This window comes from Myotis myotis, unplaced genomic scaffold, assembly GCF_014108235.1.
Source record: "Myotis myotis isolate mMyoMyo1 unplaced genomic scaffold, mMyoMyo1.p scaffold_m19_p_7, whole genome shotgun sequence".
NCBI lineage: Eukaryota > Metazoa > Chordata > Mammalia > Chiroptera > Vespertilionidae > Myotis > Myotis myotis.
The window spans coordinates 22,276,379-22,293,956 of record NW_023416379.1 but is presented as its reverse complement, the minus strand read 5'-3'; the positions used below and the strand labels follow the sequence as shown (position 1 = coordinate 22,293,956).

Below are 17,578 nucleotides of genomic sequence, written 5' to 3'. Positions count from 1 at the left end.
CCTGGATACTGACAATAGCCTGGTTTCTACTCCTGTCATCACACCAACTATTTTCATTGCAGATGGGTGCTCTTTTAAAAACTTAAGTTACATCATGCCATCCCTAAGCTCTTCCATTGCTTCACATGCCACTCAGAGAAAAGCTCAAGCTTTTATAACGCCTAGAACACCCTACACAGTCCATACTCCTCCATCTCTACATCCTGGTAACTTCCTATCCTTGCCTCGTTTTCTCCACTGCCGCCACCAACGCTGGCCTCTTTTCTGTTCCTTGAACATAGATGCCACTGGCTTGCCGCCACCTCAGTTTTTGCTATTCATTCTAAAGCAAATTTCCCCCACCCCCATATTCACGGACTTGTTCCTTCATCTTCAAATCTTTGCACAAATGGCACCTTCTCAGTAAGATCCCCCTGATTACTCTCCAAAAACTGTAGCTTTCCCCACCCACTCAGCTTGACCCCAGAACTTCTTATCCTCCTCCCTGCTTGTTTCATTTTTCTCCTTGCACTTAGTACTATCCAGCATACTGTATTTATTACTGTTCTCTCCACTACATATAAGCTCCATTAGAATAACAATGTCTCCATTTTGTCCATCAAGCATTTCCAACACCTAAAACCATGCTTCAAATATAGCTGTTCTCCACCATTATTCACTGAATATCCACTGTCCAAATCTCATTTAAAAATAACTTTAGAACTTGACATAACATTTTACAATCTTATGCTAAACTGAAATTTTGGGGAGGACAGGAATTGTACTTTATATTTTAATTGTTAGTTTAGCAGAGTTCCTGACAGAGAGTGAGGAAGCTTTAAATATTTAATTAATTTGTTGAATTTTCACTCAACTTTTACATATTCTGCTATCTTATAACTGCCTGTTCAAAATATTTACTAATGATGATTGTACAGTTGGTTTGTATTCATGGGGGAATAACTTACGTTTCTTACCCATGATATTTAAAACCTTTGCTCTTTGTTTAAATAAGTTGAGATCAAGGGGAGTTTTAATAGATTCTTTTAAAACACCAAATGTACCGAAGGGTCTGAAAACCATATAAGTAGATCAAAGCAGGTAAAATGCTGTGTTCAGCAGCATGGATTCTGGAATAAGACGATGTGAGCTTGCATTCCATCAGCCCAGCTTTCTAGCTATCACAACCTTGAATAAGATCTCTAAGCTCAGCTTCAGCATGCTCTCTTTGGACTGGGCTTATGACAGAGCCTGCCACACAGGGCTGCTGTAAAGGTCCATGAGATGAATCCCATAAAGCAGCAGTTGGTGGTGACTGGTGCCTATCCATGAATGCAACTTTAAGTAGTATACGTTATATAATAAAACGGTGGTGGCTAATAAGTAAAATGAGTTCAAATGAATGTTACTCTTTATATCAGTGAACATTTCTACTTGCTCTATACCTTTTAGCAGTGGTGGGGAACCTTTTTTCTGCGAAGGGCCATTCAGATATTTATAACATCATTTGCGGGCCATACAGAATAATCAACTTAAGAATTAGCCTGCTATATTTGGTCAAACATTTAATTAACTCACCCTTAATGCCTTGGCAGGGCCAAACAAAATGATTTCATGAGCCTTATATGATCCGCAGGCCGGGCATTTCCCATCACTGCTTATACCAAAGTTATATTACTTTCATTTTTTCCCATTTCTCAAAGATTATAAGGTGGGTTGAGAGACTGGGTGAAGAATGTGAAGGGACTGAGAAATACAGATTGGTAGTTACAAAGTAGTCACGGGAATGTTAAATACAACATAGGGAATTTAGTCAACAATATTGTAATAACTATGTATGATGCCAGATGAGTACTGGAAATATCAGGGAGAACACTGTAAAGTATATGCCTAACCATATGCTGTGCACCTGAAACTAATACAAAATAATATTGACCCCTTTCCCCCCCACCTAATATGAGGGGCAGGAGGAGATTTGACTTTGGGTGGTGGGTACATGGTCCTATATACAGATTTTCTGTGTTAGTAATCCATACATGAAACCTATATGATCATGTTGATTAATGTCACCCCAATAAAATTTAATTAAAATAATAATAATATTGAATGGAAACTGTAATTGGAAAATAAAAAATTAAGAAATAAAAAGTGAATTATAATTCAAGAAAGATTATAAAAACATGAAATAAACAAATGACATTTCTATCATAAACAGTTGTTTTCATTTTAATGGATAAGGGAGAGTTACTGGACAATTAATATACCACATGTAAGTTGTAAATTTAGATGAAAGACTTTTGGCACCCAAAGATTTCACAGCTCTTATTTACATCTATACTATTCAAACAGAGTGCTCCAAGCTGCTGCCAAAGCCCAGGGTCAGCAGGTATGGGGCTCCGGTGCTACCCTCCTCCTTACCAAGTCCATGGCACTAAATAGATATGTTACTTTTTCAGTGAGCCACAAGGTGGCTTTAGGTCCCTTCTCAACATAGGCAGCTGCTACCAACTGATTAGAGCTGACAGAAGAAAAGGCCAATATTTACATTCTAGAAAATCGTACGTGATAACAAGCCATATTCTGTACAATCTGGGGTTCTCCCTCTCTATATATATGTGTTCCAAATTTTTTGAAAACATTGTAATAAATTAAATTGTAATTTGAGAAAATCATTGGAGATAATAATTAATGGAATTTTCTTATGAATCCTTACAAAATCATGAAAAATATAAAAATTCAGAATTAAAAAATATTTAAAATGAAAGAATAAATCTTAATGACTAATAAAAATTAAAATATATTTAAGGTATCTACTTTGTAATTTCACAGTGTAGGTATTCCATTATACAACTGTAAAGTAAAACTGTAATTGGCCATTGAGTTACAGTTATGAAAATAATGTTAGCTTTAAGCAGAATCCGATTGCACTCTCAAGTATGTTGTCCATTTGCATGGTGTAAAAAATACATGTTGTAAACATGATTATTTTGGCTAGTTTAAAGGACAGATTCTTCCAACAGATTTTAAGCCTCAAAAAAAAATATCTGATTTTGATTATATTTTAACAACAAAAAAATAAAAATAAAAGTATGCATGCTGCTCAAATTGATTTAGAGTACCTAAGAAAAAAGCAATGGAAGAATAGCATTTCATGATTTTGATCAAAAATGAAAAAAATGATTTAAACAAACTAATCAAAATGTTTTCTAGCATAGTGTTGAAACACTGAGAGAAACTGATGATTCTGAAGCTCTACATCTCAATGATAAGTTGGATGATGTATTTGATTCATACAATAGCTAGAAACCTGCCTAAATGGCTCAGACAGCAGCATAGATTTTAAAAATGGGTTCATGGCTATAGTCAAAGATGATACTATAGAATCTCTCTATATATAGTATTATATATGGTATAGAGTAATAATTTGAAGCCATTTGGAATTCTAAGGGAGAAATACAGAGGCAGAAAGATTAATTTATTAAACTAACTTGAGAATTTTAATATGCATTATTGCTATTAGGTTTTATGCAAGAACATAAATACTATTAATATCTATAAATACATATGAATTTCTAAATGTATTTCTGAAAAAATATAACATGGATCCAATAGATGTGAATGAATTTAGACCTCACTAACTAAAACATGTCATCAATAATTTAAGTTAACTGATCAGTACCAATATTGACCTATGTAGGAATAATCAGGCTCTTAGTATTTAATATTAGGGAAAGTACTTACTGTAAACTGCAACTTATTCATTTTACCTTGTTTTACTTGGTAGCAACAAATGTTTTATGGCATAATACATAGTTCCTAAAATTAACAAAAGATACTTTTTTTTCCAAACCTTCCTCCTTGATGATAATTTGAGGCCAGACTCCCTCTTTCACTTAGATATGAATGAATCAGACCTGAAAAAATTTGGGGGCATATTCAACACCACCAAAATAGAACTTTAAAATATCTTGATGTGTAAGAATTCTTATAAAAGCTATAAAAACAACAAATATTACTTAGTCCTTATTTTAATAAATATTTCACAGTATCAAAGGATCTTCTGGTTATTAATATAGATACTGCTATGTATAATTTGATTCATATTTATTTCAATTAATGAGCAACTTGTAGTTAAAAACTGTAGTAAGCTATAATCAGATATAACTTAAACTGCTTCTAAGTAATTATGAAGTCCCAATACAAAATTTCAGGCAAACATAAAAGTTAAATCTTAGTTAATTGCTCACCTCTTAAAATTCCCTAGAATCTCTAATCCAGGCTACAAAATAAGATACATATAAAATGCAGAATACAATGTTTAAGGACCCAACTTTGTTTTGATCACATACTGTTAAACTAATATTACATATTTTATGCAATTTTTAAAAATGTAAGTGAAATGTGAATTCATAACTCAATAACATTTTGGCTATATAAAATTTGTCAGGCTATTCATTAGCATGCCTTACTAACAGTATATAAAAGCTTTTGAAGAAAAGATTTATTGAATAAGTATACAAGGTGAACAAGACCTGCTATTACTCTTAATTAGTTTATAATTTAGTACAGAAGCAAATAAACAGGTAAGACTTTAGTTCTGTGGGTACGTCCTGGGATAGAGGTAAATGCCCAAAGATATGGAAGTATATTGCAGAGGCTAAGAGCATGGGAAAGAAGGAGGCTGTCGGAGTGGCTTGCTCAGAGGGAGTGAAACCCATATTGAGTCTTCAAGATTTACAAATTACCCTGGTGGGGAAGGGGCCCATCTGGAAAGAGGCATTAGCAAAGGCATAAAAACCTCAGAGACCCTGAGAGATTCAGGGAACCAAAAGAAGCCAGAAATAACACTGGTGAGTTTCAGGTAAGCAATTAAGTCTATGTGCTTTACTACACTTGGGACCTTCTCTTGAGGGCGAGAAAGGGCCTGGGCAGAATATTAAGTAGAACAGTGATATGATCAGGTATGTATTTTAGAAAGACCACTCTAGAACTAATTTAAAGATATTCAAGAGGTAAAATAAAGATCCAAAATAAGGAGCTGAAGCAAAAACAATAGCTCTGAAAGATTAAAAATTAAAAATGGGCTGGACTTTGAGATGGGGATGAAGGAGAAAAGGATGACTACTTGTTTTCTGACTTAACTTAGTCAGTGGCTGATGATGCCACCCACAGAAGTAATAAAACAGAGGAGAAATGGAGAAAAATTGAAAGAGAAGAGAGCTAGTGAGTTCAGTTTTTATCTACTGAGCTTATAGATTTACGTACTTGCAGGCAGGGATGTGCCAGAAGGTAGCTGCATATGTAAGAATGAATGCATACTTATTAAAGACTGCCTGAATTCGTCAGGTTAACTGTAACAATAGCTAACATTTATTGAGTTGTTATTCTAAGTGAAGCATGTGCTAAATTTTCCATATAATTTCTTTCTGTTAACCTCCCCACTCCACAGATGAAGAAAAGTTTAATTAATTCCCCAAAGATTGCCAAGTTTCAGGGATGTTTGATTTCAGAGTTCAATCCCTAAACCACTATACTATGTTGTATCATAAAAAATCTATTATAGATTTTAGGACCAGATAAAAGTGGGTTCAATTCTAATCTCTGCCAGCTAACTATTGTTTGACCAGGCTGCTCTCTATGCACAGTTTCTTTTACTGTAAAATGGTGACTATAGCAATTACATTGCAAAGACATAGTAAGGACTGGAGAGAATATATGGAAAATGCTGGATGGAGTGTATTTGCACAATAAATGACACCAATTATTAGGCCAATGCCTAGAGAAAGAATTCTTCTTTAAGTAAAATAACTATAATCTAAGTGAATTCCCTTTCATCTTATTATGCACTTTCTTTTAATTCTACCCTATTTGTTTTACATCTTAATAAATACTAACTATCTTTTTTCAAAAAGTCTTGAGACAGTAATATACAATGCAAGATTTAAAGTAATTTAAATATTTCATTCAAATAGAAATCATTTCAATGTAAAGGAGATTAATTCTGACTTCTTTGACATTTCGATAGTGATGAATGTCAAGATAAGAAAACTCAAAAGTGATAAGTCATGTTGACATTATGAAGAGAGCTTTGGACTTGGAGTCAGAAGACCTGCGTGAAGTCCCAACTCTGATGCTCACCAGCCATGCCAACATGGGGAAGTCACTTAACAGTCCCAAGCATCCCTTCGCACATGTGTAAGATCAAAAGATTGGCCTTTGGTCTTCTATGTCTAATGATGTTGAAGGAGGAAGGATTTTCGATGTTTATAAATTAGAATCATTAATCCATTAACACTTGACACAAACGTTAAGCTCCCTGTGGTTTAAACCAGAAGCACTGATGCTTGATGGCCTAACAAACCACTGCACAGATCAGCAGCTTCAATAACCCTCAAGTGAAGAGTTCATTGTCAGAAAGGGGAAGAGAAACAGACAGTGAGGATCATTTTTCTTTTAATATCTCTTCCATTCTCACCACAAATTCAGCAGCTGGGTTCAAGCAGAGAGACCATAAGGTCACCCTAGATTTCTGGTTCTCAAACCTGGCTGCACATGAACAACAGCAGAAACTTAATTTTTTTTAAAAAAATATATTTTTACTAACTTCAGAGAGAAAGGGAGAGGGAGAGAGAGATAGAAACATCAATGATGTGAGAGAATAATCATCAACTTCCTGAATGTCCCACAGAAGGGATCAAGCCACAACCTGGGCATAGGCCCAACCGGGAATGGACCGTGACCTCCTGGTTCATAGGCTGATGCTCAACCACTGGCCGGGCATTTAATTTTTTTTAAAATACTGAGCTCAGGACTCTAAAATATCACTAAGAGGAAACCAGTATTTGGTCTAAAGTACTGGGATTCATTTTGCAAAAGGTTGTATGAAGCACTTTGGGTAATAACCTCACTCCAATGTTAAACATAAAACTTATTATCTTTAACCTCCACTGTATTAAAAACAAAAATTCGTTCTTGAGTGCACACACACCCTAGGGTGATTAGCTGGATCAACCATCCCAGACTCTACCTGCTTTAGCTCTGAAAGTTCCATGACCTGGGAAACCCCTGGGTCTCTGGAAACCTGGGACAATTGGTCAATCTAACACCACCACCAGCCCTCCCCCCCACACACACACACTTTAAGGTAACCCTCAGTTTGTCAGAACAAAGTACAAATCAACAGCAGCCCTCTCATGAAGCATCACCATTAAGAGGACATCATTATTCACTCAGGTACATACATGGTGACATAGACTCTGACACCATAGGATCCATAAACATGCAATAGCATGGGTGACATATCATCCTGCTATCATCCATGCGATGAATAACCAGAATTTAAAAAAAAAAATAACTACTTTGAAACCCCAGTCTCCCAATTGCCATTTGTAAAAGGTCAGGCAATTTGGAAGAATAATATCTCTACCACTTGACAGATTGTTTATAGTTTTATGGTTTTATAATTTTTCTTACATTTTGATTCTAAGTGAAATTTAATAATAATTTATGATGAAATTAAACAATGCTCCTGTGTGTATGTGAGGACTCAATTATCATTTCTTTTAAATAAAATAATGGAAAAATTAAATTATCTTGGAATGGCATGTATACTTCAGAACACATATACCTCTGTATTTTAAAACTGAACCCATCAAAGAAATCTTTTCTAAAACCACATTATTACACACAAACACACTGCCCTCTGTTGCCTGATAGAAACATTAGACTCTCAGATCAAATCATGATCACATAAGCAATAAAAAAAGGCATCAATCAGCGTAACACACACGTGGTAGGTACACCTGTCTCCTTACTTGTGACATCACTAGTTGTCTGTGAACAGAACAGCATGGACCACAGTTGGCAGTAGTGTGGGAGTATGTGGAAAGACCTCCCATTGACTCCAGTTCCACACAGTAAAGAACTAGTCTCATGGAGACACTACTAATGAATTAGGAGAAAATACCATATATATCTTTTCTAAAAAAAATCATAATCTTAGAATGATTGCCAGCAATCTTGCACACTCTTCACTCTGCAAAGAGCTTAGCAAAATAGGAAACCCTTGAGGACTGTGGTTGCCACCCTTGAAATGAACAATAGGCATGCTAGTAAAATACTTTCTCTTTTTATACGTCTAACATTCAACAACAGATGCACTATCTGAGCACATTTGGAATAAAACTAATAACAGAAATGTATGAAATTCTTTATACTGTCTAAAATATTTAGCATGATTTCAATTTCCTGGTCTTTCTGGCAGTGGCTTAACAAGTAAGTAGACAGTCAAGGGAGACCACAATCGTAAGCACGAACACAATACATTCCCAAAGGTGTGTTTTACGATCTTAAAAGAGGATTCAAAAATCAACTAGAAATATGTTTTAAAAACTTGCTTTTTACAATATATTCCTTTCAGTATGATTTTGAGTAGTCGTACCTCAACTTTCTTCAGCAAACTTGAGATTGAATTAAGACTTACTGATTGTTCATTTAAGTCCTGGGAGTCTTCCATGGGGTTTTCTCACGTCTCCTGCCACCCCAAGTAGAAGCAGCCTCCTTCGATTAAAAATGGACTATCTAAAGCAACAAGATGGAAACAAAAGAGAAAAATGAAATAGTTACCTTTTCCATTTGTTTGCGAAATTATTATTTTTTTTTTAAATATATTTTTTATTGATTTTTTACAGAGAGGAAGGGAGAGAGATAGAGAGCTAGAAACATCGATGAGAGAGAAACATCGATCAGCTGCCTCCTGCACATCTCCCACTGGGGATATGGCCGCAACCCAGGTACATGCCCTTGACCGGAATCGAACCTGGGACCTTTCAGTCCGCAGGCCGACGCTCCATCCACTGAGCCAAACCGGTTTCGGCTGTTTGCGAAATTATTAAAAAAACACCTATGATTTATTTACATGATAGCTGGTAATCTGTAGAATTATTTTTAACAAAATTTTAATATTGTCCTCGTTTTGAAAGAAATAATGATCTTGGAAATCACATCATGGTTAATTTGAGATATGTAAACAGCTACTCAGGACTCCTACACATAATCAAAAATATCTGAGGACAACTTTGGAGACACAGTATGAATAAACACTAAGTCCACTAGTTTGCTGAGAAGTCTTTCATTGAACAACTGATGGATTAAAAATTAAGTCTGCATTAGCCATTCATTTTGTAAAGTATATAAAATTGAGAAAATAAGTGTATATTTTAATATGACAGATTTCTAATTGAGGAAAATGTATCTGAATTAACAGATGATCATTATTCCGTTCTAAATAATATAATGTTACAAAATACATTCTCAATTTTAAAAAGAGAATAAAATAAGATTATTATGATAAAGACAATATCATAAATATACAGGTTTGGCAAAAGTTGGTTTATAGTTTTTCATATGGAAAATAATACAATAATTAATAAATAATAATACAAGAAAAACTCTGTTTCATGTACTCACAACTATAAACCTACATTTGTCCCACCCTGTATATGAGAAGGACCACTGGTCAATTAACTATGGTAATACAATCAGTTTACTATTCAAAAAAAGTTCATCTTTGCTCTATACTATACATTGAAATTTTTACCAGTAACATAAAGTTTAAAAAAACTCTAGAAAATAGGCATATCTATTTTTTTTAATTCTCAGATAGAGGAGGAGGATTTTAAAATAGAAGCAATGAATATAACACACACAAAAATAAAAACAACTACTAGTATGTCCTTGAATACACATACACAAATAATAATCAAAATTAAGGTACATGAAAATATCCCTGGTGACCAGGACCACTCCAGCTCAGGCTCACCTTGGACATGGAGCACATGGTAGTGATGTAAGTCACCAGTCTAACTGATGCTGACCTGCTAAGACTCCACACTGGCCTGACTCTCATGCCCTCCCTCTGTTCTCCCAGGTGGAACTGTGGCTAATCATCTTTAAAATCATTTTCTCCCCACTACCTGGGCAGCAAATTAGCTAAGTACTCTCCTGAAGTGGAGACTCCGATGTTTCTTTTTATTCTAACAGATAAATGGGTAAGATGGATAGTAAAACACAAAGGGAAGGGACAATAGATTCAGCTACATAAAAACAACACAAAAACTTTGCATTTCTGAATACATAAAAACAGCCCAAAAAGTAAAAGGACACAATACATAACAGAAAATAGCTTCAATATATATTATAAACGTGATGCTGGAAACAAAGAAATCAGTAAGAAAAAGTTTAAGGGCCTATTAAATAATTAAGCAAGAATATGAAAACACAAATCATTATAAGAAAATAGAAACAGTAAACAAACATATGGAAAAGTCTTCACTCTCACAATTCAAAAAATATGTAAACTTAAGCAACAGATGTGCATTTTGGATTACTGTATACATATCAATACCAAAGCATTTAAACATTAGTACCCATTGTCAGAAAGGATACAGTGCAAAAAATGGTGTCCTCATTCAATTGCTGGTGATTATGATTCAGGTTAGGGAAATAGGAAATATATTTTCAGAGGATAAAGGAATGTTGCAAAATAAGGGGAAAGAAAGAGGGGGGCACCACGTAGGCTTTGGCCTTGCGGAGTGAACAATGAGGAAAGCAAGGGGGTCCTAAATTTAGAAAGAGTCCAATTAGAAAAGGTCATATTCAGACAAAGAGCTGCAGCCTTTATAAACCCAGAGACAAAGAGACTTGGCGGATTTCAGATTTTACAGATTCAGATTATTTAGATTTTTGCCCCATTAGAGAGAGAGAGAAAGTAGGCTTTTCCCATTTGAGGGCCCCTCTCCAGGGGACCCCTTTTGGGACACCCCTGCCCAGATGGAGTTTGTATATGCTTCCAATAAACTTCCACATTTTTATTAAAGATATCTGTTATTGGGGGGGGGGAAAGCAAAAAAAGATATCTGTTAGTCCACAAATTTAATCTTCATTTTCACTGGACAAGAACCCATGAGAAGAGAAGTCTGCACCTCGAATCCCACGTTTCAATAATATCAAGTTGTCTAACACTTTTAGAAAGCAATCTGTCACTGCATTTTAAATACTATAAATATGTTTAAACTCTTTTATCCAAAATTAACTGTCCTAAGAAGTAAAATTCCCCTACAAAAAGTCACCAGGTATTCACTAGTTTTATTCATAATAAAAACTGAAAACAGCCTCATCTTTACATTGGATTGATTAAACAAATTATGGTCAACCATTTTAATATAATGTTATTTAATAACTCAAAAGAATGATTATTAAAAATGGAAGGGTGAAAATTATTGTGTGTTAAGTGAAAACTAAGAACAAAATGTTAGCTATGCTAACACTAATGTACATGAATTTGAATATTGCTTAAAAGGCAATTTTTTAAAAATATATTTTTTATTTACTTTTTACAGAGAGAAAGGGAGAGGGATAGAGAGTTAGAAACATCAATGAGAGAGAAATATCGATCAGCTGCCTTCTGTACACCCCCGATTGGGAATGTGCCTACAACCAAGGTACATGCCCTTGACCGGAATCGAACCTGGGACCGTTCAGTCCGCAGGCTGGCGCTATATCCACTGAGCCAAACCAGTTAGGGCAAGGCAATTTTTTTAAATAAAATGACCAAGAATACTACATTTGGTTTGATGTACTTTGATTATTGTTGACTTTATGTTGTCTATGCAATAAATACAATTTTTCTCACTAAAATACAGCAAGCATATAGTAAGTAAAATCAAATAATGCTAACATGGTTTAACAAGATCAGTTAAAAATATAAATATTATAGTGAAGATGAATTTTCTAGGTAGATGAACCTCCAAATGGTCTCTGTGGCTTCTTCTAGGTCAGTGGTTCTCAACCTTCCTAATGCCGCGACCCTTTAATACAGTTCCTCATGTTGTGGTGACCCCCAATTTCATTGTTACAAATTGAACATAATTAAAGCACAGTGATTAATCACAAAAACAATTGCAATTATATATGTGTTTTCCGATAGTCTTAGGCGACCCCTGTGAAAGGGTCGTTCGACCCCCAAAGGGGTCACGACCCATAGGTTGAGAACCACTGTTCTATGTGGATTAAATCTCAAAGCTAGAGTACTTTCCTTAAGGGTGGGAACTCTTTTTTTTTTTTTTTAATCTTTATTGTTGAAAATACTACTGATGTCCCCTTATTCTCCCCAATAACCCCCTCCAGCCTGCCCCTGCCCTAAGCCTTGACCAAATTATTGTCTTATGTCCAAGGGTTATGCATATATGCATATAAGTTCTATGATTAATCCCTTCCCATCACCCACCCACCCCCCAAGGGCACTCTTGATTATGTTTACTAGTGTTATCTGTAGTGCCTAGCTCAGTGCCTAGCAAGCAGTAGGAGTTTAATAAATAAATAGCAATTGAATGAATTACACAATTAATGGTGGATAAAATCATGCATAATGTATCTGATGATGTGAAGGAAAAAGTTAACAGCCAGGTAATTTAACTTTTGAAAATTCTGTCTTAAATATGTACTTATTTTTTAAAAAATTCTGTTTTGTCCTACATTGTTCAAGTACATAACTGACTTTATTTTACTTTTCACTTTGTATAAAAGCAGTAAGAATAAAAAATTGGGGGACATTTTATTTGCTAAATGAGAATACTTTACACTTTCAGAAAATTCAATATTGAGAATTAGTCCACCAGATATTTTCCTACTCAAATGACCTAATAATAAAATACTTATAATAAAATTATTAATGAAACCATTCTAACCAATTGTTAACAACATAGCAAGCTGATTTAGTTTCCTAGGGCTGCTGTAAAAGAAATAAATTGGGTGGCTTAGCACAATAGAAGGTATTCTCTCAGTTCTGAAAACAAGTCCTACATTAAAGTGTTGGCAGGTCCTTGCTTCCTCTGGAGGTGCTGTAGGCAGTTAGATAGACACAAGTAGATCAAGGACAATGTGTCAGGTACAGAAGGTCACCAGGGTGGAAAGCGCCAGGTGCCTAGCAATGGACAATCAATTGTAGGGTGGGGCCTCACCTCCAGGGTGACTTTTCCTCCCCTAGGATATCACTGGTCAAGCAATTTGGACCCCCTGACCTTTCCATCCTAGAGACAACATTTATGCCTTTGTATTTCAGCTCCAGGCACAGATAAGCAATAAAACCAGCCATAGCTGATGTCAGGACCAGCTGCATTGAATGACTCCTTGCCCTGCAGGCCAATAAATCAGTGGAGACCATAATCCTGAAAGGACACACCTGGAAAGCTGCTGAATATTCTATTAAGATCTTCTGGGATCTCCCCTAAAATCTCCACCCTTAAAACCCCTAGGATGGAGGACCCAGTGTGCTCTTCCTCCCAAGCCTGTCCTTCCTTTCCTCCTCCCCCTCCTTGCCCTCCCTGCCCCAGACACATTACCATTAGCTTCCTCACTCCCAAGCTCCAAGGGTCCTTACGTCACCTCCATGACTCGTTTTCTAAGCCCATTTCTTCTAGTAATTACTTCTTCTACCTCTGTAATTTACCAAATAAATGTTCTCTTAACTTTGGGTCTTGGCTCTGAATTCTTTCTTAGCCAGAACCCAAGTACCAGGTTGCTGAACCCAGGTTTAGTCTGACCCCACCAGTCAGACACCTGGTGCCATTCCCGCTGCCTACAACAGAGGCTCTAGAAAAGAATGCTTCTTCGTTTCTTCCTAGTATCTGATGTTGGCTGACAATCCATGCATCCCTTGGCTTGTGGGTGCATCACTCCAATCTCTGCCTCTATTGTTGCACGGTATTCTCCCTGACCACCTCTTCACAGGGCCTTCTTCTATGGGTGGGTGTCTCAGTGTCCAAAATTCCCTCTCCTTGCAAGTAACCAGCCATTGGTTTAGGCCCAACCTAATCCAGTAACAGCTCATCTCAACTTGGTTATAACCGCAAAGACCTTATTTCAAAATAAGGTCACATTCACAGATGAGAGGGTTAAAACTGGAGCATATTGTTTAGGGAACACAATTCAACCCACAACACATGCAGTTATCATACTGAAATCATTTTAGGATGGGATCAAGATTTCAATGTAATATTACCAGAAAGGATGAACAAGAATTACAATAAGAATACTGAGCAGGGAAGAAGTCATCATTTTCTTACAAGGCCACCAGGACACTGGTAATCACTCAAGTGAAATTAAGTCTTCAGGAAAGATATTGGAGCATAAGAGCATAAGCCTCGTTAGGTCAACCACCAGTTGAGAATCTATTTAATGTTCTAGTTGGGGAGCTATTTGCATCAATGTTCCATGTTACAACATAATACTTTGTTTTATATTTCCTTAAAATTGAGATTAATTGTTACTTAGTTTAACATTTTTATGGTAACATGAATTTCTTTCTTTGCCAAACACACTAAGGTACTAAAATATTATGAGCCCAGTGATTTTATATGATTGAACCAAGTAAAACTACCTAGGCTAATTGCAGACACGGTATTATTTTACATCATAATTTAGCAATGGTTGTTATGCTAAATCCTTTAACGTTAAGTTTTCACAAAAATATGAGAAAAAGACAAGACCACTCCCAGAATCAAGTAAGAGAAGTATTACTTAATAATAAAGATATAAAATTAAGGAATAATAGTAACCTCATGCTGTTTTATAGGCCAATAATCTAGTTCCCAGCTCTATTTCAAGACCATTCCTTCGGAAAAGGTGAATTTAAAGCAGGAATAATAGCACTCTCACCCATTCCATGTTTGATTATTTCTTCCACAGTTAGGTTTTCAATATACAAAAAACTGGCTGAATCCTTTCTTTTAACCCTACTTTAAGGTGAACTGTAAACTCCTCCCTTAGGGAATTAGAATTGTTCTAATTCAAATATATAATGAGATTTATACATCAAAATTCAAAAAGAATTCTCAGAAATGGAATGCAGCACTTGGGCTTGGTCCAGGTAGTGGAGACAGCAAGGGACCCTGTGCCTTGAAGAAAGGGACGTTTGTAGAGTTTGTGTGATGTAGCCCGATCCTCTGTGTTTCTAATCAAACCTTCCATGAAAAGATTGCCCAGGGTGCGTTCCTCTGCTGAAGAAACGTGAATGTGAAGGGCGAGTTCTCTGTGCCAGAGCTGGTGAGGGACAAGGACAGAAGCTACACGTGGAACACTACACCTGTCTCTGGATTATGTAGACAAACAGCACAGCCTTCTGCTGGTCATTAAAGCCAGACATCTGGGCTTTGTCACTGACTCCTTGCCCACTCCTCTCCACATTCGATGAATTACCAAGTTGTATCAATACCTCGTAGAGATCCCTCAGATCATTCCATGTTCCCCTCCTCACTGCTACTGCAGTAGTTCAAGCCATCATCACCCCTGACTGGACTGGAGTGACAGCCTCCTAAGGGTCACCTTTCCTTCAGTCCTGTTCCCTGGACCTGATTTTTCTTTTTTCCTTAAATTCTTTATTGTTGAAAGTATTATATATATACCCTTTCCCCCACATTGTCCTCTCCCAGCCTATCCCTGCACCCCCAGGATTCACTGCCCTCCCCTCCCCCCAACCATTGCCTGTGTCCATTGGTTATGTTTATATGCATACAAGTTCTTTTTGGTTGATCTCTTACCCACAACTACCCCACATCCCCAGGCCTTCCCTCTAAGGTTTGATGGTCTGTTAGATGATTCTGTCTCTGGATCAGTTTATAATGTTCATTATATTCCACAAATGAGTAAGATCATGTGATATTTATCTTTCTCTGACTGGCTTATTCGCTTAGCATAATGCTCTCCAGTTCCATCCATGCTGTTGTAAATGGTAAATTATTTCTTTTTTACAACAGTGTAGTAATTCCATTGTGTAGATGTACCAGTTTTTAATCCACTCATCTGCTGATGGGCACTTAGGCTGTTTCCAAATCTTAGCTATTATAAATTGTGCTGCTATGAACATAGGGGTGCATATGTTCTTTCTGATTGGTGTTTCTGATATCTTGGGAAATATTCCTAGAAATGGGATCACTGGGTTAAACGGGAGTTCCACTTTTAATTTTCTGAGGAAACTCATACTGTTTTCCACAGTGGCTGCACCAGTCTGCATTCCCACCAGCAGTGTACAAGGATTCCTTTTTCTCTGCATCCTTGCCAGCACTTGTCCTTAGTTGATTTGTTGATGATAGCCATTCTAACTTGTGTGAGGTGGTACCTCATTGTCATTTTTATTTGCATCTCTTGGGTGATTAGTGACTTTGAGCATTTTTTCATATGCCTCTTGGCCTTCTGTATGTTCACTTTTGAGAGATGTCTATTTTAGGTACTTTGCTCATTTTTTACTAGAATGTTTATCTTCCTTTTGTTGTATGAGTTCCCTATAAATTTTGGAGATTCAACCCTTATCAGACATCAGATTGGCCAACATGTTCTCCCATGCACTGGCTCTCTTATTATTTTGTTGTTTTCTTATGCTGTGCAGAAGCTTTTTGTTTTGATGTATTCCCATTTGTTTATTTTCTCCTTAGTTTCCATTGTCTTAGGAGATGTGTCGGTAAACATATTGTTATGAGATATATCTGATATATTGCTGCCTATGGATTCTTCTAAGATTTTTATGGTTTCCCATCTTATGTTTAAGTCCTTTATCCATTTGAGTTTATTTTTGTGCATGGTGTAAGTTGATGGTTTAGTTTCACTTTTTGCATGTATCTGTCCTGGACCTCATTTTTCAAAGTGAGGCCAGAGTGATAGTTTAAAAATAAAGATTGACTGTATTCTCTCAAAACAGTTCAGAGCTTTAGCCCATCCTTAAGATAAACTAGTAATTTTTTTAAATATATTTTTATTGATTCAGAGAGGAAAGGAGAGGGAGAGAGAGATAGAAACATCAATGATGAGAGAGAATTATTGATTGGTTGCCTCCTGCACACTCCACACTGGGGATCGAGCCCAGGCATGTGCCCTGACTGGGAATCGAATCATGACCTCCTGGACAATGCTCAATCACTGAACCGCACCGGTAGGCTGAACCAGTAATTTTTAATCAATCTGACTTGCAATTGAGGCAGTGTCTATCCCCCTCTGGCAAAATGTCCTGTCAAGGGCAGCCAGCAGTGGGGTGTTTTGCTCCCTGGAGCCGCTGTCTGCAGTGGGAGTTCTGAAAGAGAGCTCCACCTTCCTCCTCCCCCTGTCCCTGTTCCACTGTCCTTGCCATTCCCCACCCATCATCACCATCCGAGAGCCTTGTAGCCAAAGCCTGGGAACTGCACAGGAGTCTCCTGTGAGATGCACACATAGTAGAGGATATGCTTGCTTCTTGCTGCAGTGCAAAGAAAAAAGGGGGGAGAATACACTCCCCCACCCATGTTCCAAATGTCTAGTGTCCACCTAGGAAATGATGTAAAGATTGCAGGCTGCCCAAACTTCTGTTCCAGCCCCTCTACAGACCCTGAATGGATCACCCTAACTTAACCTCTGGCACAGCCCCCTTTTAACTTAGGTGAGGGCTTTCAGCAATCTACAAACACATGCAAAGTTTCCTGGACTCTATAATTAAGAATAATTAATCTATTGTTTGACTTTCAGGTTTAAAAACTGCCAAGTAAATTTTCAGAAACATACTGTGTACAAAATTAAG

The 17,578-nt window shown here is 36.7% G+C and overlaps 1 protein-coding gene across 3 annotated transcripts in view; it reads right to left on the bottom strand.

Annotated features, from left to right (window-relative positions):
- The window catches only part of EYA4 (EYA transcriptional coactivator and phosphatase 4), a 227,065-nt gene that overhangs the window by 187,274 nt on the left and 22,213 nt on the right, over positions 1 to 17,578 (bottom strand). For all 3 annotated transcript variants that reach the window (XM_036318349.1, XM_036318351.1, XM_036318350.1), the window contains exon 2: positions 8,462 to 8,559. In XM_036318349.1, coding sequence (XP_036174242.1) covers positions 8,462 to 8,494 — 33 coding nt within the window. In that variant the 5' untranslated portion in view covers positions 8,495 to 8,559. The remainder of the gene's footprint in view (positions 1 to 8,461; positions 8,560 to 17,578) is intronic.